At 50.5% G+C, this 21,029-nt stretch overlaps 1 protein-coding gene across 2 annotated transcripts in view; it reads left to right on the top strand.

Moving 5' to 3' along the window:
- Positions 1–21,029, top strand: part of CFDP1 (craniofacial development protein 1) — a 139,343-nt gene that overhangs the window by 45,323 nt on the left and 72,991 nt on the right. The window contains exon 5 of one of the 2 annotated variants that reach the window (XM_044987576.1): positions 8,213–8,323. The exons of the other annotated variant lie outside the window; for it this stretch is intronic. Within the exon in view, the coding sequence (XP_044843511.1) occupies positions 8,213–8,323 (111 nt within the window). The remainder of the gene's footprint in view (positions 1–8,212; positions 8,324–21,029) is intronic. 2 annotated transcript variants of the gene reach the window in all.

Raw genomic sequence — 21,029 nt, forward strand, 5'->3', positions numbered from 1 at the left:
ATGTCTCTTGAACTCCTGTATCCCTTGGGTTGTTTTGATGTTTCTCATGGCTGTTTGTCACTGTCTTTGTGCCTTGGAGGCACGCTTCAGGACTGGGTGAAAGCATGTGCGGGGCTGATAACAGCCAGGATAGCATCTACATGAGCTGTCATCTTTGTGCAACAGGCACAAGAGCCTATTTTGCTGCACAGCAGTGATGGGAATTGAGCTGCTTCCTCAAGCTGGTGCATTTAAAAATAGACACTGCAATGGTTTTAATCTGAGCCCAGCATCCACCGCTGATAGGCCTCCTTGGGGAGTTCCAGCTAATTGCCACATAAAGGCGATGAGTTTATTCTGTCTAATGAAATTAATGAAAAGTACAATAACTGGTTGTATATAAATACAGCACGACACGAACATTATCTCTGAGGGCTGTGCATGGGCAGCATGTTCTGGATATTCTAAATTGTAATGCTGCTGTAACAAGGATTTTGCTTCTTCCTGAATTAATTTTTCCCCTTTCAATCTGATCTGCAGACACTTCTAAATATTCCTTGCTTTGAAACGGACTTCAGTCCACATGACTGCTGACCACTGGAAATGCAGGTGGCAAAGCTAAAATGAAGCTAATCTCTCCTTTCTGCACTGAATGAACAAGGCTGGGGCAAGAATCAATTAGCACAGATGTTAATTTACTTTTCAACATTCCTTTCCCTCCATATTTGGGCTTCAGGGAGGAAGGTGAAGGTCTTTTTCCTTCATCCCCTCACCTTATTGCATCATGCTGGCCTTAAGGTGCTGTTGTTGCTGAATGTTGACTCTGTATGAACAGCACTGTGGGAATTCCTCATCTGTTCCCCTGTCAATGTCTCCAAGTCAACAAGTCGAAAGCATTTTTCTCACTTCCAGTCTTGGAAACTTATCCAAGGATATGAGAGTTAGGTTGGGTTTTCCTCTCGCACATCAACTGTAATAAACGGTTACAGATTCTGACCTCAGTGACCCCTGTGTAACCTGATTGCATTCCTATGATGTGCTCTGGTGTAACTGATTGGAACATAGGTTAAAGGGGAGACTACAACAGGTCATACTGAAAGGGGAACTATTGGGCTGGAGAGAGCTTATTAGTGGAGTTCTTCAGGGATCAGTCTTATTTAACATTTTCATTAATGACCTTCGCATGAAAAGTGGGACTGTGCTAATAAAATTTGGGGATTATGCAAAGTTGGAGGTGTTGCCAATATGGAGGAGGATCGGAATGCCATCCGAGAAGATCTGGAGGATCTTGAAAACTGGGATAATAGATATGGGATGAAATTTAATAGTGCAAGGGCATGCACTTAGGGACTAACAACAAGAATTTTTGCTATAAGCTGGGAACATATCAGTTGGAAGTGACAGAGAGGGAGAAAGACCTGGGTGTATGGGTTGATCACAGGATGACTATTAGACGTCAATGTGATGCGCAGTGCTAGGATGCATCAGGTGAGGTATTTTCAGTAGAGACAGGGAAATGTTGGTACCATTATACAAGGCACTGGTGAGACCTCACTTGGAATACTGTGTGCAGTTCTGGGCTCCCAGGTTTAAGAAAGGTGAACTCAAACTGGAACAGGTGCAAAGAAGGGCTGCTAGGATGATCCGAGGAAAAGAAAACCTACCTTACTAGAGGAGACTCAATGAGCTTGGCTGGTTTAGCCTAACCAAACGATGGCTGTGGGGAGCTATGATGGCTCTTTATAAATACATCAGAGGCATAAACACCAGAGAGGGAGAGGAGTTATTTAAGTTAAGGGCCAATATGGGCACAAGAACAAATAGAGATAATGTGGAAATGGTCATTAACAATTTTAGGCTTGAAATTAGATGAAAGTGTCTAACCATCATAGGAGTGAGGTTCTGGAACAGTCTCCCAAGGGGAGCAGTGGGGACAAAAAACCTAGCTTGTTTTAAGACTGATAAGTTTATGGATGGGATGGCATGATGAGATGGGACGCATGCCATTTTAGGCAGTCTGCAACTGCTAGTAGCAAATATCCCCAATGGCCAGAGATGGGACATTAGATGTGGAGGGCTCTGAGTTACTACAGAAAATTCTTTCACAGGTGTCTAGATGGTGGGCCTTGTTGAAGTGCTCAGGATCTAACTGATCGCCATATTTGAGGTTGCGAAGGAATTTCCCCCCAGGTCAGATTGGCAGGGACCCAGGGGGGTTTTCACCTTCCTCTGCAGCATGGGGCAGGGTCACTCGCTGGTTTGAACTAGAGTGTATTCTCTGTAACTTGCAGTTTTTAAATCAAGATTTGAGGATGTCAGTAACTCAGGCAGAGGTTATGGATCTGTTACAGTAGTGGGTGGGTGAGGTTCTGTGGCCTGCAATGCTCAGATCAGGCTAGATGATCACAATAACCTTCAGGTCTGAGTCTATAGTCAGCAATTATTTCATGTCCCATGTAGGGTCCCAGGTAGCTCCAGCTTGCTCTTCATAGCTGCATTGGCTCAGCAGGTGTTGTGTATTTGGTTGTCATGGGTTTTGTTACTATGGCAACTGAGTTAGACTATTAAGGGATAGCTCAGCCGGTTTCAACCGGTTGAGTGAGCTCTCTGTTTCTGTAAATAAAATGGAGGTTTTGGTTAGCTGTCTGCTCTCTGGCCTCAAGTGATTGTTTCCTACACCGGCTGCCCCAAGGACTTAACACTGGCGACGAGGGTGGGATCCTGGTGCTGCTCCAGTAACAGAAGGAAGTAGAAGTCAAGGTAAAGACCAAACAAAGAAAAAAAGCTGCTTGTTGCACTGACTGTGAAAGTGAAACTAAAAATCATGGCTACTCTGACCAGGCCCCTGGAGCCTTTTGATGAGAATACAGAGCAGTGGCATGTGTATACTGAGCGTTTTGAGCTTTTTGGTATTGCAAATGACATTACAGAAGCGAAGAAGGTGCCAATATTCTTAACTGTTGTAGGGGCTAAAACCTACTCTCTGCTACACAGCTTACTGCACCCTGTTAAGCCTGAGACTAAATCTTACAGTGACATTGTGGAAATCCTGGGGTCTCATTTCTCCCCAAAACCACTGGTAATTGCTGAAAGATATAGGTTCCACAAAAGAGACCAAAAGGAAGATGAAACAGTTGTACAATTTGTAGCCATTTTAAAAAAGCTAGCAGAACACTGTGAATTTAAAGAGATGTTAAATGATGCCCTGCGTGACAGGTTAGTGTGTGGCCTCTGCAGTGAAGCTATACGGAAGCGCCTACTGACAGAGGCTCAGCTTACATTACAGAAGGCTGTTGATATTGCTGTCTCCATGGAACTGGCTACAAGGGAGGCACAATACATCGGTGCATCCCCTAGGGTGCAAAAAGTGTCACAAGAACTGACCCACAAAACGGTGCAGAGTCAAGAATGTTACCGCTGTGGTAAGCTGGGTCACCAGGCATCAGAATGCTGGTGTAAGGACCTGGTGTGTCGACACTGTGGCAAAAAGGGACACATTGAGTATGCCTGTAAACAAAAGAAAAAGAGGCCTGTGGTCTGGCCGACAAAAAGAGGAACCTTGCATACCCTAGAGCAGACCCAGGATGATCAAGGTGACACCTCCTCACAAGAGGAAGTGCCACTGCATGTTTTGTCTTTGGCAGCGGGCTCACATGAATACTGGGTAACCCCCTTATTGGAGGGCAAACCAATACGCATGGAACTAGACACCGGTGCAGCTGTCTCGCTGGTTCCTGAGACTGTGTATAAGGAAAAGCTACAGCATCTTCCGCTTAAGGCAACAAAAACTGTTCTGAAGACGTATACAGGTGAAGCTGTGCCCATGTTGGGCACTATTGATGTTAAGGTGGAGCTCAATGGAAAGGCGGCTAAATTGCCACTGTTTGTGGTGAGAGGTAACTACCCAGCCTTAATGGGTAGGTCTTGGCTTGGGAAGATTCAGCTGAACTGGGCAGAAGTGCACCGGATGACTAAAGAAGAAACCAGTCTAACCCCTATACTAAGGAAACATGCTGCTGTTTTTGGAGATGATTTGGGAAGTATGAAGGGAATCACTGTGACATTGAACATTAAACCTGGCAGTCCACCAAAATATCTGAAAGCCCGAACTGTGCCATATGCCATCAGGCCAAATGTTGAAGCAGACCTGGAGCGCCTGGTCACCAATGGAGTCCTAATACCAGTTACCCATAGCTCATGGGCCACTCCTATCGTTCCAATAGTGAAGAAAGATGGCTCTCTCTGGATTTGCGGTGATTTTAAAGTCACTGTCAACCCAGTGTTGTGTGCAGAGCAATACCCGCTTCCCCGCATCGATGACCTCTTCGCAGGCCTGGCTGGGGGACAAAAGTTCAGTAAGATTGATCTGAGTCAAGCATATTTACAGATGCACGTCGATGAAAAGTCCCAAGAGCTGTTGACTATTGTGACTCATGAGGGGCTTTATCGATACTGTCGCCTACCCTTCGGAATCACATCGGCTCCCGCCCTGTTCCAGAGGGCTATGGACCAGATCTTGTGTGGCTTGTCAGGAGTTCAGTGCTATCTGGATGATATCCTGGTCACTGGAAGAAATGAAGAGGATCACTTAAGGAATTTAGAGGCTACCCTACAAAGACTGGAAGAGTATGGCCTACGAGTTCGCAAAGACAAGTGTGAATTCTTCAAGCCCTCTGTTGAATATTTGGGACACATCATCGATTCTGCAGGTCTTCATAAGGCCCCTGCAAAAGTTAAAGCTATTGTGGAGGCTCCCCCACCTCGAAATGTAAGCCAGCTGCGCTCATTTCTAGGACTACTGAACTATTATGGAAAGTTCATCTCACAGTTAGCCACACTGCTAAAACCACTTCATGAGCTCCTTGGGCAGAACAAGGCCTGGAAGTGGACTGAAGGCTGTGATGTTGCATTTAACAAAGCTAAGGATGCATTGTTAAATTCTGAAGTTCTAACGCACTTTGATCCATCCTTACCCCTGCAATTGGCCTGCGATGCTTCCCCTTATGGAGTGGGAGCGGTCGTGTCACACATTATGCCTTCGGGAGAAGAAAGACCTATTGCTTTTGCTTCACGCACTCTAAGCAAAGCAGAAACTAACTACGCCCAAATCGAACGTGAGGCATTAGGAATTGTTTTTGGAATTAGGAAGTTTCATCAGTACCTGTTTGGGCGAAAGTTTACTCTTCTTACAGACCATCGACCTCTGACATCAATTTTTGGACCCTACACAGGCATTCCCCCATTAGCTGCTAGTCGTATGCAACGTTGGGCATTGATACTTTCTGCACACACATATGAAATCAAATATCGGAAATCCACTCTGCACGGCAATGCAGATGGCCTCTCAAGGTTGCCTTTACCGGTCAAACATCAAGATAGTGCCCAAAAGGAAATCTTCTACTTTGAACAGGTAGAGAATACACCCATCACTGCTACTCAGATAAAGAAGGCAACCCGCGTTGACCCAGTATTATCCCAAGTTATGGACCTGGTGATGCATGGAAAATCTCGACAAACCTCTCCGGTCTCACCCGACCTTGTTCCCTACATGTCCAGGCGGACGGAGTTATCGGTCCAATCTGGTTGTTTGTTGTGGGGGAGGCATGTCATTATTCCACCACCCCTGAGATCACAGATGTTAGAACAGCTACATTCCGGTCACTGTGGAATAGTGCGCATGAAGGAAATTGCACGAAGCTATTTTTGGTGGCCTAGATTGGACAGTGCTATTGAAGAGAAGGCAAAAGCTTGTATGTCATGTCAGAGTGTAAGAAATGCACCCCAGTGGGCACCCCTACACCCATGGGACTGGCCTGAAAACCCGTGGCAACGTATTCACGTTGACTTTGCTGGCCCCCTTGAAGGAAGCATGTTCTTGGTGGCAGTAGATGCCCATTCTAAATGGCCAGAAGTTTCTATAATGCAGTCCACTACTGCAGAGAGTACTATCCAAAAACTACGAGGACTCTTTAGTCGTTTTGGTCTGCCAGAACAACTTGTGAGCGACAACGGACCACAGTTCGTCTCTCAGGAGTTTCAAAATTTTATGAAGGCAAATGGGATACACCACATCACGTCAGCACCATATCATCCGTCCACCAACGGATTAGCTGAAAGATTTGTGCAGACAATGAAAAACGCTTTGAAATCAGCAAAGGGACAACACTCCATTCAAAAGCGTCTGGATACCTTCTTATTTTCCTATAGAAACACACCTCATGCTACGACCCAGGCTTCCCCAGCCTTTCTAATGATGGGACGACAGCTGCGCACTTGCTTTGATCTGCTGAAACCTTCTGAACCCAGACAAACTGTGCAACATCAGCAGCAATATCAAGTCATCAGACGGGCACCCAGAGCAAAAGACCGAACCTTTAGTCCAGGACAGCCAGGTTTGGCTCGGAATTATACGTCCAGAGCTAAATGGGTCCCGCACACAGTCATCACTCAAACAGGACCTGTTTCCTATACAGTCCGGACTGCAGAGAATCTTACCTGGCGGCGACATGTAGATCAGCTGTTGCCAGGTCATGCCAGTCTTCAGGACCCATCTGCAGTTGAGGGGTCTGACTTCACCCCTCCTGGTGAGACACCGAATCATGAGTCACCTGTTCCTGACTGTTCTCCTCCATTACTGCCGGCAGCTGAGATACCCCTTTGCCCAGCACGAGCTGATACCACCTCCTCACCTATTCGTGCTGCGGACCCTGAGCCCCTAGTACTTTCGGGTGCAACAACTCCAGAAGTTCGCCGTAATCCACCTAGAGACAGAAGGCCTCCTCATCGGCTGGATCTTTAGTTAGGGCGAACCCACGGTTATGGGGCAAAATAATCCCCAGGGTTTAGCCGGGAATGGAGGCAGTCTACCCTCCTTCTCTAGTTTAGTGTGTGTTTTATTTAGGGGATGTTCTTATTAGGGGGGGAGGAATATGTTGTGTATTTGGTTGTCATGGGTTTTGTTACTATGGCAACTGAGTTAGACTATTAAGGGATAGCTCAGCCGGTTTCAACCGGTTGAGTGAGCTCTCTGTTTCTGTAAATAAAATGGAGGTTTTGGTTAGCTGTCTGCTCTCTGGCCTCAAGTGATTGTTTCCTACACCGGCTGCCCCAAGGACTTAACAGCAGGGTTATGAGGAATAAAAAGTTAGCAGCGGTGGGTCTGGATTTTGCCAGGCAGCAGGTCTTAGAAATCAGAGGAAGAGATTTTTACACAGTCACTTTCTGAGAGAACCAGCATTTGTGTTGACCTGAAAAGGAGTCTGCTCAGCGGGCAGATCCAGCAAATGGAATGAATGGAGGTGAGGTCTGGCGGTGGGTGGGGCGGAGGCTGTCCAAAGGGAGCAGTGATTAGCTGCATGGGGGCACACCACTTCCTTTAGGGTGTTTTCAGGCTGTGGATGCTGAACTTCAAGGAGGTTGTGAGAGGCTTTAAGTTTTGTATAAGGGAGTGAGGCTTTTAGTTTGAAAAAACAGGACAAGCTCATTAGGAGCAGCTGAGTGCCTGAAACACACATTGCTAGGGGCAGGCAGCAAAATGAGGAGGCTAAAGTAGCTGGATATTTTGAATGATTCATTATAGAGTAGTTTTCTGGAGATTTTCTTTCTAATATTTGTATTCTCCATAGCAGATGCAATGCTGACTTTTTTTTTATAAGTTCAATATTTTGTATCCTCTAGGCCTGAAACGAAAATAGCAGCTAGAAAATTGTGGCAAATTTCTGCTTTCAGCATTGAGTCGGAGTGTGGTCACTATAGACATGTTCTCTGCTCCAGCATCAGTCACGAGGGGTAGTCACCAGCCCAGTCCATTGTAGGTTGGGAAGTGTGGGTGGGAGAGATGCTATCATAGAAGACCATCAAATGAGGAAATCAAGCACCCAATTAAAGAACAGACTTGCCTCCAGCGACCCATTTGGGGTATTCAGTAGCTTCCAGCGAGATGGGCCTGTTTGAATGAATAAAAACATTTCTGTTCATTTTTAAAGCCCCGTTAGCTCTAATCCGCTATCATTTCATTGTGATGTGAATACAGACAGTTTGCAACTGGAATGGGATCTCAACAAGACATGCTGATTCCTCCTGCAGTGGTTAATAGAAGGGGAATTAACACAATGCATGTGGCCCAGTGTCGCCTTTGATACAGATATTTCCTGTGCTCCCTTGCTGGATCTCTCATTCTCATTCTGTGTGAGTCTCTGCTTTGACACATGGCTTTGTCTCTCCTGTGCCACAGGGTGACTAAAGAAGTGGATGCTGCCTCAAAGGAAGCCAAATCCTTTCTGAAGCAGCAAGAGAAGGAGAAACCGCAGCCAATGGCTCCTGCTTCCCTTCCAACAGTCTCTGGGTGAGTGCATGTGTTTTACATCCAGGGGGTGCCTGAGTTTGTGGGGAGGAAGGAGGCCTGCTTGGTGAGTAAGGCCCAACCCTGTGCTGTTAAAGCCAAAGGAAGCTTTGTATCAACTTCAGTGGGAGCAGGACTGAGCGCTGGAGGCCTGATTCTGTGAGGTGCTGAGCATGCACAACTCCCAGGACACAGTAGTTCTCAGGATCAGGCTCTAATTCTATTGTTACATCATCTCGTCTCAACAGGTGATGTTAAAGGTCTGAAGAGACTGTCAGATCCACTCCATGGATCTGTGACACTCGTCCTTATGAACAACTTGGAAAACTCAGGGCAACCTTCTTACCTAGCCAGGGCACAAAAGAGATGCTTCCACATTCTATTGGGGATTTTTTTCTAGGCCTAAGCCATCTCTTTGTGTTTGAAGAGACCTAAAATGAGTTTGATCGGAATGTGGGTAGAATGAAAACCACTAAATTGTTATTTCATCAGCCTAAAGCGGGTTTGAAAGGACAGTTTCTTGCTGTGAGTTAATTCTGATATTAACTGGTAAAACTTGAGTTCTTCAGCATCTGCAGCTGGATCGTCACTCTGAAATTATCTGTCTGAATATTGTCTTGCCTGTTAGCTAAATTGGGGGAATGTAAACAGACCATTATGAGGACTTCTAATACTCCTTGGATGAGTCTGGTCCTTAGAGGAATGAATGTGTATATATGAGCTTAGTGTTGTCACTTGTGACAGAATCCTGGAGTAGTGTACTTGTCATGTAGGGCAGTCTTCACAACAAAGTTAACTCGGGTTAAGGGTTGCCTCTAACTTGAATCCTGTCCACACACATGCACCCTTCACTGGAATGTGGGTGCTTTGAACTCGAGTTGGCTGCCTCTCAGGAGATACAGGGCTCAAGTGAGCACAACTTGTCAGCTGTTAACGTAAAAAGTGTGCAGGGTAGGCACAGATTAGCAACTCCTGCACTGCCTCCCTACAGTCCCCCCTGGGTGCCAAGAAAGGACAGACAAGTTCTCTCACAATACACTTTGCAATAATGTGTAGTGTGACTCAGTTTATTGCAGTGCAAAGGTTCATGCCCCCAGAAGTCTTAGCACCCCACACAAATATATTGAGTGAGTAATGAGGGCACTCCTTTAAAACATCCTGCTTCTGGAGTGAATGAAGTGGGGCCAGTTGCCTCTTACTAGATCCCTGTCCAGCTGAGTGAAGAGACCAGGAACAGCCTGCTGAAAACATGAGCCGAGGTTGTCGAGTTGGGTGCCAGTGAGGGGAGGCATGTCATGCGTGGTCTGGCGTTGTAGAGTAACATTTAGCTGCAGACCAGCAGTTTGTAGTGCAGCCTAATGACTTGACACAGCCAAAAGCACTTCTGACTGGCTTCACTGGCATCTATGCCCCAAAACACTCTAAGCCCTACGGCATACTGCCATGATGGCACATGCGTAATATTGTGGGGCTTTGTTTAGTTCAGTGTTTGGAACGAGCTCAAGTAGAAAAAAAATCAAAGGTCGCTGGACTGTTGCAAAGTCAGTCTATGCAAGTCTCTTACAGGCCCAGTGGGCACTGCTATAATATCCTAATATCATGCTGTTCTAAGCAGGCTTCCCAGTAGACTTTTACTGTACGTGAATTTCTTTGTACATGTCACTGGGGATAATCCATCCTGGTGCATTTGCTCTGACCATCCATTGGGACTCTTTCCTTTAAGCACAAAGGTAAATGTGCTTCAGAGAATTCTGCTCCCGGATTGGAAAACAGCCAGTGTACTTTCAGGTAAGAAAATTACTAACAGGCCTGATTTGTGTCTTTAAGCCAGAATAAGGCACCTTTACATTAAAAAACGCGCTCAGTTTCCAGACACTGAGCCCAGCTAGTGTCGGGGCACTGACTCCATGTTTCTGGAGTGAGGATCTCCAGACTGCTCTGACATGAAAGCTCTGTGTGCGAGGAGTCTGGTTGAAGATGATAACACCGCCCTTTGTCTGGTCTGTTTAGCACCCTGTGAGCTCTTTGGGGCAGGGACTGTCTGCCCCTCGTGTATTACATCACCTAGCACAGTGGGGCCCTGATATTGACTAGTGTCTCTAGAAGCTACTGAAATACAAATCCTCAGTAATTAAGGTTGTGCTGTTGTTGGAGCCTTCAGAGATCCAGTAACTGATCAGTGATCCCAAAGAGGAGTATGTGTCGGTTGTGAAATGACCTGCTTTTTGACTGGATTGTACTTTTAGGCCCCTGAAGTGTAAGATACAGTTCTAATAACGAAGAGTGGATTCTATGTAGGCTTTTCCTCCTTCATCCTGCAAACAGTTTGTTTTGATTCTGCATGCAGCCAGCCTGCCCCATATTTATTTATTTTCCTTTATCTAAACAGCTTGAAGTAATCCAGGAAAGCAATGGTAGCAAAATCAAACATCCTGTTCTCATCTCCACCTTAGCAAGCCCTGGTAACTAACTTGTCCTGGGGAAGGGACACTTGGGGCTGAAAATGCATTTCTGGTACGCTTGACATCCACACCAGACGTGCTATAAAAAGCAATGGTTTGGGGTGGGAGGGGAGGAGGAAGGGAACAGTTCTGGAGAGGAGCAAACTAAACACTTGGCTTTAATTAAAACCAGGAATAAAAGGCAACCAACCCTGTTCCCTCAGCAGAGTTTGTTCACAAGGTCAGTCCTCGGGAGCCCTTCTGTTTTGTTCCCATAGATCCGGTGCTTCCCAGCCTCTTCCCTATTCCTTATTCCGATGCATTAGAGTTGTCCCACAATGACGTCCTGGCTTCTGAACTACGATTACAGACGATGGCATGGATGCCCCTGGTGATGTTCATTAGTGATTTGCTGGCAAATCAGACTACCACTTTACACCACTTACCTGGTTGCATTACCATTGTGGTGCTAGTTTGTTAGAATTTATGGTCACTGCCACAAGCGTCAGCTAGCATTAAGAAGGCCTTCCAGCTGTCAGCATTTATTTGCCATCCCTAAAATTGGGCAAGGGCTCTCAGCCATAAAATGCCATGCCAAAAAGCTACATGGTTTTTCCTGCAGTATTTCTTACTGCTGTGCATCTGAGCTCACACTGGGGAAGCCGTTATGGTCTGTCTAATCAATAACATGCATGCTTAGCCAGTCCCTAAGTAGTCCTCGGTGACACAGTAGAGCCTTTGTGGTCCACGCTCTTAAAAAAGCCCTTCAATATGCAAGGTAATGAGGACATAAAATGAAGCTGGAGGAACCTCCACACAGGCTGCTGGAATCACATTGCATGTGAATAGCATTGACTTCAAACCAAGGGAGTTCAGCAAAAGACTGAGAAAGATCATTCCCTAATATTTGTGCCTCGATGCTTTCTTGTATCTTCCTTCCCCCCTCCATGTAGGCAGCCATCCATGCTGCTTGATCTGTGCTCCTTGGTTAAGGAGCAAAGTTGCCTCCACTCTGAATTTCCTCACTCTTGTACGTTTTTGGTTTTGTTTTAATCAGTGTATTTGATTTGAAAAGGGGCTGGGGGGGAGATGTTTGTACTTGGGCTGAACTTAAGCCAGGAAGGGGCAAGGGATTTTCCACCAGCTTTGTTCTCATGTTTGTTTATTGTCAAAGCTGTTTGTCATTAAACAAGGGCTTGTACTCTCAACCCAGCTGTGCCCTCCCTGTTTAATTACAGTATTGGGTTTGTGACTTCCCAGGCCTTTTTGCTTTACGGGCTGACAGGAACACAGGGTAAAATCCACCTTTGAAGCAGGCGGGTGCCACTTCCATTGACTTCAGTGGGAGGGGTGCACGTTACCACCAAGAGCTGGATTTGGCTCGCGGGGTTGTGACCTCATTGCAGGATCAGGCTGAAAGAGATGCTGAAGCTATGTGACTCCTCCTAGCCAAGCATGAGGATCTTCAATAAGAGCAAAAGCCAGAGAAATACCTGCCCAGTAAGTTCTTTTCCGGTCAAGTGCTTTTCTCCCACAACCTTTGATCTCCCTGTTTGCTTCAGCCAATTCTTCATTGGCCTGAGGAGAGTCTGCCCTTTGCTTTTAGAAACATGGAGGGGGAAAACCACTGCACAGGTGATTGCCATCCGAGCAGTACTGCAATGGGCAATGCTGACTCCCCTGCCTTCCACTGGGCCATGTGGCCGCATCCTAGCAGAAGTGCTGCCAGGCCTTGTTTCCTCCTCAGCCTTAAAGGTAGTGGGAAGAGCAGCTGTGGGACTCTTTCTGGGAGGATGTGTGTGGGCTGCATCCCAATCCCCATAAACCTCAGCTAAACTTGCTCCCCAAGCGGGGCTGTTCCTAAGGTTTCTTTCCAGGGCTCCTCTGCCTAGAGATGTGCACCAGCCTCCTTTAGATCCTGGTTGGAGTTAATTGGACCCAACCCTCCTCATAGCTCAGGAGTAATTGCTCTGGGTCTTAATGGAGTATTTTAGCACCAGAGCCTGGGGTTCCTCAACAGAAAAGTCCTGTATTCCCAGGATCTTGGTGTCTGCCAGTCTGCTATGGAGGATGTGCAGCAGTTTGAGCGCTGGAGGAATGACAAGGTTGTCCATTTTCAGAGTGGACGTTGGTTAAGGAGGCCAGTGCTACTACACCATTAAAACTGGAGCAGCAAAAGAATGCTGTCCCTCATGGCTACCACATGCTATGGTTTGCCTGGAACACTTCGCTGATTTCACAGCAGCTTGATCTGCCTCCTTTCTTCTGCATACCTGATTCCTGTGTATTTGGGGTTGATGCTGAGTTGTCAGTCATTTAGGTGTGATAGAGCTCGCCAGTGAGGAGTGAAAAAGAAGCTCTGCCTATAACCATCACAGTAGCACAGAGGATGAAGAGCTCATGCTTGCTTGGACTTGATTTTCTTTTTAATAGTGCACTATGTAATTTAACAGCTGAGTCCTCACTAACAATTTCAAGAACCTTGCCTGTGCTTCTCCCCGGTGCCCTGGCTGTGCTCTAGGGGGCAGTATACTCCCAGCTAGGATGAGAAATCCTGGCTCCTTGCACTGGTGCCAACTGTCTGGAGGCGCATAGTACATGACATATATATTTTTCTTCTCATAATGAGGTGAGGCTGCCAGGGTGCGACTTGTGCTCCACAGTTAGTTTTACATATTTCTTATTAATTCCACTTGGGTGTGGAAGATTAACGATTTCCAATGGAGCGAGCTCTATACAGGTCTCTGGTCTGTTTTTATTATCGTCATTGTTATTTCTTTGCATCTCCCTGGACACTTCCCTTGTTAGCTTCTGCTGACTATTGATTTCTTGACTGACTCCTCTTTGATCCTCCAGGGCTATTGTTTTTTAATGTTACACTTTTGTTTGTTTATTACATTGAGATTAATTGCCATGGAAGGAGCAGTGTTTAAAGGCTGGGGAAGAACGGGTGTCATCAGCTTGACTAAACCACGGTGCAGCTGCCTTATTATCCTGTTTAGGACATTCCAAGCAGCTTGACCCCTTGAGCATGCCCCTGTTGACGTCACCGGGAGCTGAGTCTGCTAGCACTGCACACTGCTACAACAGGGGTCGGCAACCTTTCAGAAGTGCTGTGCCGAGTCTTCATTTATTCACTCTAATTTAGGGTTTCGCGTGCCAGTAATACATGTTAACGTTTTTAGAAGGTCTCTTTCTATAAGTCTATAATATATAACTAAACTATTGTTGTATGTAAAGTAAATAAGGTTTTTAAAATGTTTAAGATGCTTCATTTAAACTTAAATTAAAATGCAGATCTCCCCAGACCGGTGGCCAGGACCCGGGCAGTGTGAATGCCACTGAAAATCAGCTCGCGTGCCACCTTCGGCACACGTGCCATAGGTTGCCTACCCCGGCTCTACTAACTAGGCCGGGTTATTGTTCAAGATCTCCTCCCTCCACCCCTCAGTTCCCACTGTGGGGTTGCCATTAAGCATTTTCTCAGGACTGCGGGAGAACTGGGGGAGGGGAGTCTCGGAGTTTGGAGAGCTCTCTTGCTTTGTGTTTGGTACATTGGGCTCAAAGCAAACAATGCAGCGAATATCTTCCTCCAAGAGGGAGATCACAGATCTTCAGTCTCTTCTCCCTTGCCCATGTGTGGAATGGGTAAAACTCTACCCACTTGGATGGAGTGATGCCTGAGTCACAGCAGGGTGAGATGAGAATCCGTCCCCCTGGCGCCCTGCCCCACTGCCACTTTTGCAAGTGTGTGGTGGGGGTTAACTTTGGCTTAGCAGAGCCCAGGCCGCTCCATGCCTTGTTGTATTTCTTTGCCTTGATTGGCCTGAGCAGGTTCCCCAGGCCAGGCTAACTGGGATCAGCTGTTTCTTTTCCTAGTCTTGTCTGAGCTCAGCAGAATGGAATCTCAGCTATTTGAGGACTTAAACTCTCTAAAGCATCTGTCTTATAAAATACAAACGACCCCCTTGAAACTGGGTCCTTTGATAGTTCTCTGATGAAAGTTGGGGGCCAGTTTTCCCTCCAGGCAGCAGGGGTTCCAAGAAGCCTGCTCTCCCCTACCTCCATCTCCTGTGTCACGTGCATTTTTCTCTCTCGAATGGTTGTGGAAACCAGCTGCTAATGGAGCTGGCTGTATTTTTATTCTGGACCATTTGCAAACATGCAGAGGGAGCCCCCTGTATCGTCTGGTGCTGGGCATTGTTGTATTGGAATGGGAAGTGAGGGAAAGCATTGCCGCCTAATGGGTAAAGTATGGTACTGGCAGTTGGGTGCTAATAGTTCCTTTGTTTCAAACTGACATGGCTTAGGGCAGGGGTCTCAAACTCAAATGACCACGAGGGCCACATGAGGACTAGTACATTGGCCCAAGGGCCGCATTACTGACACCTCTCCCCCTCGGCCCCGCCCCCACTTCACCCCTTCCATGAAACCCCACCCCGACCCACCTCTTCCCACCCCTTCACTGCCCCCATTCCAACTCCTTCCTCGAAATCCCCACCCCAACTCTGCCCCCTCCCTGCCCCCAGGGGGTGCAGGAGGGGTGCGGCAGGGGGTCAGGGTGCAGCAGGGGGCTCAGGGCAGTAGATTGGGGTGCAGAAGGGGTGCAGGGTGCAGCAGGGGGCTCAGGGCAGGGGCTCAGGGTGCAGGGTATGGCAGGGGGTCAGGGTGCAGCAGGGGGCTCAGGGCAGTAGATTGGGGTGCAGAAGGGCTGCGGGGTGCAGCAGAGGGCTCAGGGCAGGGGGTCAGGGTGCAGGGTATGGCAGGGGGTCAGGGTGCAGCAGGGGGCTCAGGGCAGTAGATGGGGTGCAGAAGGGCTGCGGGGTGCAGCAGGGGGCTCAGGGCAGGGGCTCAGGGTGCAGGGTATGGCAGGGGGTCAGGGTGCAGCAGGGGGCTCAGGGCAGTAGATTGGGGTGCAGAAGGGCTGCGGGGTGCAGCAGGGGGCTCAGGGCAGGGGGTCAGGGTGCGACAGGGGGCTCAGGGCAGTCTATTGGGGTGGAGAAGGGCTGCAGGGTGCAGCAGGGGGCTCAGGGCAGGGGGTCAGGGTGCAGGGTATGGCAGGGGGTCAGGGTGCAGCAGGGGGCTCAGGGCAGTAGATTGGGGTGCAGAAGGGGTGCAGGGTGCAGCAGGGGGCTCAGGGCAGGGGGTCAGGGTGCAGGGTATGGCAGGGGGTCAGGGTGCAGCAGGGGGCTCAGGGCAGTAGATTGGGGTGCAGGGTGCAGCAGGGGGCTCAGGGCAGGGGGTCAGGGTGCGGCAGGGGGCTCAGGGCAGTAGATTGGGGTGCAGAAGGGCTGCGGGGTGCAGCAGGGGGCTCAGGGCAGGGGGTCAGGGTGCAGGGTATGGCAGGGGGTCAGGGTGCGGCAGGGGGCTCAGGGCAGTAGATTGGGGTGCAGAAGGGGTGCAGGGTGCAGCAGGGGGCTCAGGGCAGGGGGTCAGGGTGCAGGGTATGGCAGGGGGTCAGGGTGCGGCAGGGGGCTCAGGGCAGTAGATTGGGGTGCAGGGTGCAGCAGGGGGCTCAGGGCAGGGGGTCAGGGTGCGGCAGGGGGCTCAGGGCAGTAGATTGGGGTGCAGAAGGGCTGCGGGGTGCAGCAGGGGGCTCAGGGCAGGGGGTCAGGGTGCAGGGTATGGCAGGGGGTCAGGGTGCGGCAGGGGGCTCAGGGCAGTAGATTGGGGTGCAGGGTGCAGCAGGGGGCTCAGGGCAGGGGGTCAGGGTGCGGCAGGGGGCTCAGGGCAGTAGATTGGGGTGCAGAAGGGCTGCGGGGTGCAGCAGGGGGCTCAGGGCAGGGGGTCAGGGTGCAGGGTATGGCAGGGGGTCAGGGTGCGGCAGGGGGCTCAGGGCAGGGGGTCAGGGTGCGGCAGGGGGCTCAGGGCAGGGGGTCAGGGTGCGGCAGGGGGCTCAGGGCAGTAGATTGGGGTGCAGAAGGGCTGCGGGGTGCAGCAGGGGGCTCAGGGCAGGGGGTCAGGGTGCAGGGTATGGCAGGGGGTCAGGGTGCGGCAGGGGGCTCAGGGCAGGGGGTCAGGGTGCAGGGTATGGCAGGGGGTCAGGGTGCGGCAGAGGGCTCAGGGCAGTAGATTGGGGTGCAGGGTGCAGCAGGGGGCTCAGGGCAGGGGGTCAGGGTGCGGCAGGGGGCTCAGGGCAGTAGATTGGGGTGCAGGGTGCAGCAGGGGGCTCAGGGCAGGGGGTCAGGGTGCGGCAGGGGGCTCAGGGCAGTAGATTGGGGTGCAGGGTGCAGCAGGGGGCTCAGGGCAGGGGGTCAGGGTGCGGCAGGGGGCTCAGGGCAGTAGATTGGGGTGCAGGGTGCAGCAGGGGGCTCGGGGCAGGGGGTCAGGGTGCGGCAGGGGGCTCAGGGCAGTAGATTGGGGTGCAGGGTGCAGCAGGGGGCTCAGGGCAGGGGGTCAGGGTGCGGCAGGGGGCTCAGGGCAGTAGATTGGGGTGCAGGGTGCAGCAGGGGGCTCAGGGCAGGGGGTCAGGGTGCGGCAGGGGGCTCAGGGCAGTAGATTGGGGTGCAGGGTGCAGCAGGGGGCTCAGGGCAGGGGGTCAGGGTGCGGCAGGGGGCTCAGGGCAGTAGATTGGGGTGCAGGGTGCAGCAGGGGGCTCAGGGCAGGGGGTCAGGGTGCGGCAGGGGGCTCAGGGCAGGGGGTTGGGGTGCAGGGTGCAGCAGGGGGCTCAGGGCAGGGGGTCAGGGTGCGGCAGGGGGCTCAGGGCAGTAGATTGGGGTGCAGGGTGCAGCAGGGGGCTCAGGGCAGGGGGTCAGGGTGCGGCAGGGGGCTCAGGGCAGTAGATTGGGGTGCAGGGTGCAGCAGGGGGCTCAGGGCAGGGGGTCAGGGTGCGGCAGGGGGCTCAGGGCAGTAGATTGGGGTGCAGGAGGGGTGTGGCGGGGGTTTGGCTGCAGGACAGGTTTGCGGGGGCAGGCGCTGGCCTGACGCGCACCGGGGGCAGGGCAGGCTCCCTGCCTGCCTGCCCTGCCCCCGCGCCGCTCCACTCGGGGAAGCAGCTGGAACGTGGGGGAGGAGAGGCGCAGGGGTGTGTGTTGCTGTTGCTTCAGGCACCGCCCCCAGCGGCTCCCATTGGCTGACAACGGGGAACCGTGGCCAATGGGAGCTGCTGGGGGCGGTGCCTGAAGCAACATCAATACACACCCCTGCGCTTCTCGTCCCCCAGGTTCTGTCCGCTCCCGGGGCGGCGCGGGGGCAGGGCAGGCAGGCAGGCAGGGAGCCTGCCCTGCCCTGCCCCCGGTGCACGTCGGGCCGGAGCTGCTCTAGGTAAATGCTGGCTACAGGTTTAGAAAATGGAACTGATCAGGTTGGCTCGGGTGGCATTTTGAATGAAGTTGGCTTCTTGGGTTGAATTGTGAAACTTGTTGGCTACAAGTGCTGGCTTCTCCCTTCCCATCTGAGTGAGCATTTTCAAACCCTTCCTAACGCTTTGGGGTCTCAGCCCATCAGGTCTGTTGAGCTAGGTAACAAGTACAGCCAGGGCGCAAACTTCCCTCTGCCAGCATGCCTCAGTCCTGATGTGGAGGGGCCTGTTGCTAGAACTCAGCAGGGAATTCAGTCTCTTAATTTTCCCGGAGCACCTCTGCTAAAGAGCCTGTTCGGTTAGTGATGTGCACGGCATGGACCCCGAGACTAAGACTAAGACAGCAAGCTTCACATAATCTTCCAAGCAGCTGTTTGATGCTACCAACCTTTATTGACTGCTGGCCTGCGGTAGATTGAAATATATGAAATGGCCAAGGGACCAGGCCCTGGTTCAGTTCCCTTTTCCCAAAAGCTACAGGAAGGGTGATGAGAGACCCCAGACCTGCACTGAGTGTAAAAAGGCGAAGTAAATGTGTCTCTCTATTTCTATAGCCAAGGGGGCTTCCAAATGGGAAGCTCTCTCTGATTGGAGGGGAGCTTTTCCACCATGCCATGCTGCTGGGGCTGTGGTATGCAGCATGCCATGATGCTTGTGTTCCAATGGGTGATCAGCTGTAATACTTTGGAAGGTATTTAGAGCACGTTTGGCGGTGATGTAGGGTTAAAAATGAAAAAGAAAAGGCTGCTGTAGATTTCATCTCATGGCTTTCCTAATGCAAAGCCAGTGGGAATTCTGCTAAAAGCCTTTATTTCCCCCTTCCTGGCTAGAGGCAGGCTGACCTTTCTGGCACTTAAGGAACTCTGTCCCTGCCACTGCTGCTAACTTGGAGAAGCTTTGCAAGGGAGCAGAGGTGTGAGCTCATGAAAGAGGAGGGTGTTAAACTGGCTTGGGAGAGGGGCGAAAGGGGTGCTTTCTAAACCGATCCTACTGTTTGATTGCATGATGGCTGGCACACAGCATGACCATCTTTACACCATGCAACCGTCTTGGTGCAGCGGGTGTAACAGCTGTTCAAGGCGATCTGATAGAGCAACTGGTGCATAAGGGAACTCTGTATGGATCGTGTGGTTTGGGGACTGGATTGGGCCTTGGGAGATCTGGGTCAGTTCTCAGCTCTGCCACAGACTACCTGGGTAACCGTGGACAGGTCACTTAATTCTTGTGTCTCAGTTCCCCATCTGTACAATGCTATACGCCTGCCTGGCTACAGTAGATTCTGCTTAATAGTAGCCCAGATATAAACAGCGTTTTGCCGGGCACCAATCCCGGCCCATTGACTTTAATGTTAATGGGCTTCGGATATTGGCACTGGCATGCCGCTTATTAGCAACATTTTTTGGAAGAAAGGCCCCACCTGCGGGCAGGTTTGCAAGGCTGCAACCAGGGAAGGGAGCACTGGGACGTGTGGAGCATCCCCTGCAGGCTGGTTTGCAGGGCTGCAGCCAGGGCAGATGGGCTGGGATGTGCCTGCCCTTGCTGCAGCCATGCAAACCTGCTGCAGCCGGTGCTCAGCCCCTGCCAATGCTGCCATCTGGGGCTGCGGCCCCAGAAACCTGCCTGCACACAGGTTCCATACAGGAGGTAAGGGCAGGGAAGGCTGTGGGCAGGGCAGTAGTGGCGAGAGGGGCTGCACCTGGGGAAGGCATGTCCTCATGCTTCGTCCCCTGGCTGCTGCTGCCTCACAGGCCTGACTTCCACTTAATAGCAACTTTCTGCTGGCAACCGAGAGGTTGCTAATAGACAGAACCTACAGTATATCCCATCCTGCCATCCTTTGTCTGCCCTGTTTATTTGAAGTGCAAGCCTTTCAGGGCAGTGACTGCGTCTCAGTATGTACAGCACCTAGCACTCTGGGGGCCTGCTCTCTGTTAGGGCCTCTAGTTGCTGCTGTAATACTAATCACGGTGTCTCAGTTTCCATCTATGCTTGACGCACTAGACTGGGCGTCAGATCCCCCCACTGCCTCTTGTCAATGGATAATACAATCTAGGCCCTTCTGCTTTTTTGAGTTGCAGTTGCTTTAAGACAGCACCGTGATGGTATTTTTCCCTTCTCCCTCCCCACTGTTTGGACTAACCCTATGGAAAGCTAGAACGAATCTCTGTTCCCTTCCCTCCCTGACACGTGCATGGTGCTTTATTGGAAGGCCTGGCTATGAGTGCCTGGCTATTGCATTGTGGGAAATTTTCCACACACACACACACACTCGCTCCCCCTCACTTTCCCCGGTTGAAAGAGCGCTGGAGCATTTGTGTTGGAAACCAAGTCGCTTCTAGAGAATTACATGGACTCTGCAAATAGATTTATAAAAAATAGGTCAGGCGGTTTGGGCCTTCTCTAAAGACTAGGCCAACTCGCCCAGTGCCGCGTTCTGTTTCCTCTCTTTCCTGTTACATGGCTGTTGTATTTGAGCACTCTGGAGAATTCTTTAAAGGGGAAGTTGCACATGGCCAGCACTGTGTGATCAGTATGTGTGGTGGTTCTCTATAGGTCCAGGCTGGATTGTAGGGCAGGGAATAGGATCTCTTTCTGCTCCTGAAGGAATGAGTAGTTTATCTGCTCATCTCTCTTCCTAGACCTCCAGTGGGGTAGCAGAATATTAGCATGAGCTTCTCGATCTTAGGCAGCAAATGATGCTGTGGGGCAGTCTGTCCTCATCCTTCTCTTTCAATGCAAACAAATCTCTCTATAGCCACTCCTGTAAAAAGTGTCCGCTCCCCGAGCACTGGGCAAGCTCTGGGTTGGGACAGTGCTGCTGTTTTAAGGACCGTTCTGCCTTCTTAATGGGACGGCATGGTTGTTTTCAAACATAGGCTTGTATCCCAGGTTAACTGGGAGTTTCTGAAATCACCCGTGATACCTTGCTGCTCTGTACGCTTTATTGATTGCATCTGCATCGCATGGG

The sequence above is a fragment of the Mauremys mutica genome, chromosome 14, assembly GCF_020497125.1.
Source record: "Mauremys mutica isolate MM-2020 ecotype Southern chromosome 14, ASM2049712v1, whole genome shotgun sequence".
Lineage (NCBI taxonomy): Eukaryota > Metazoa > Chordata > Testudines > Geoemydidae > Mauremys > Mauremys mutica.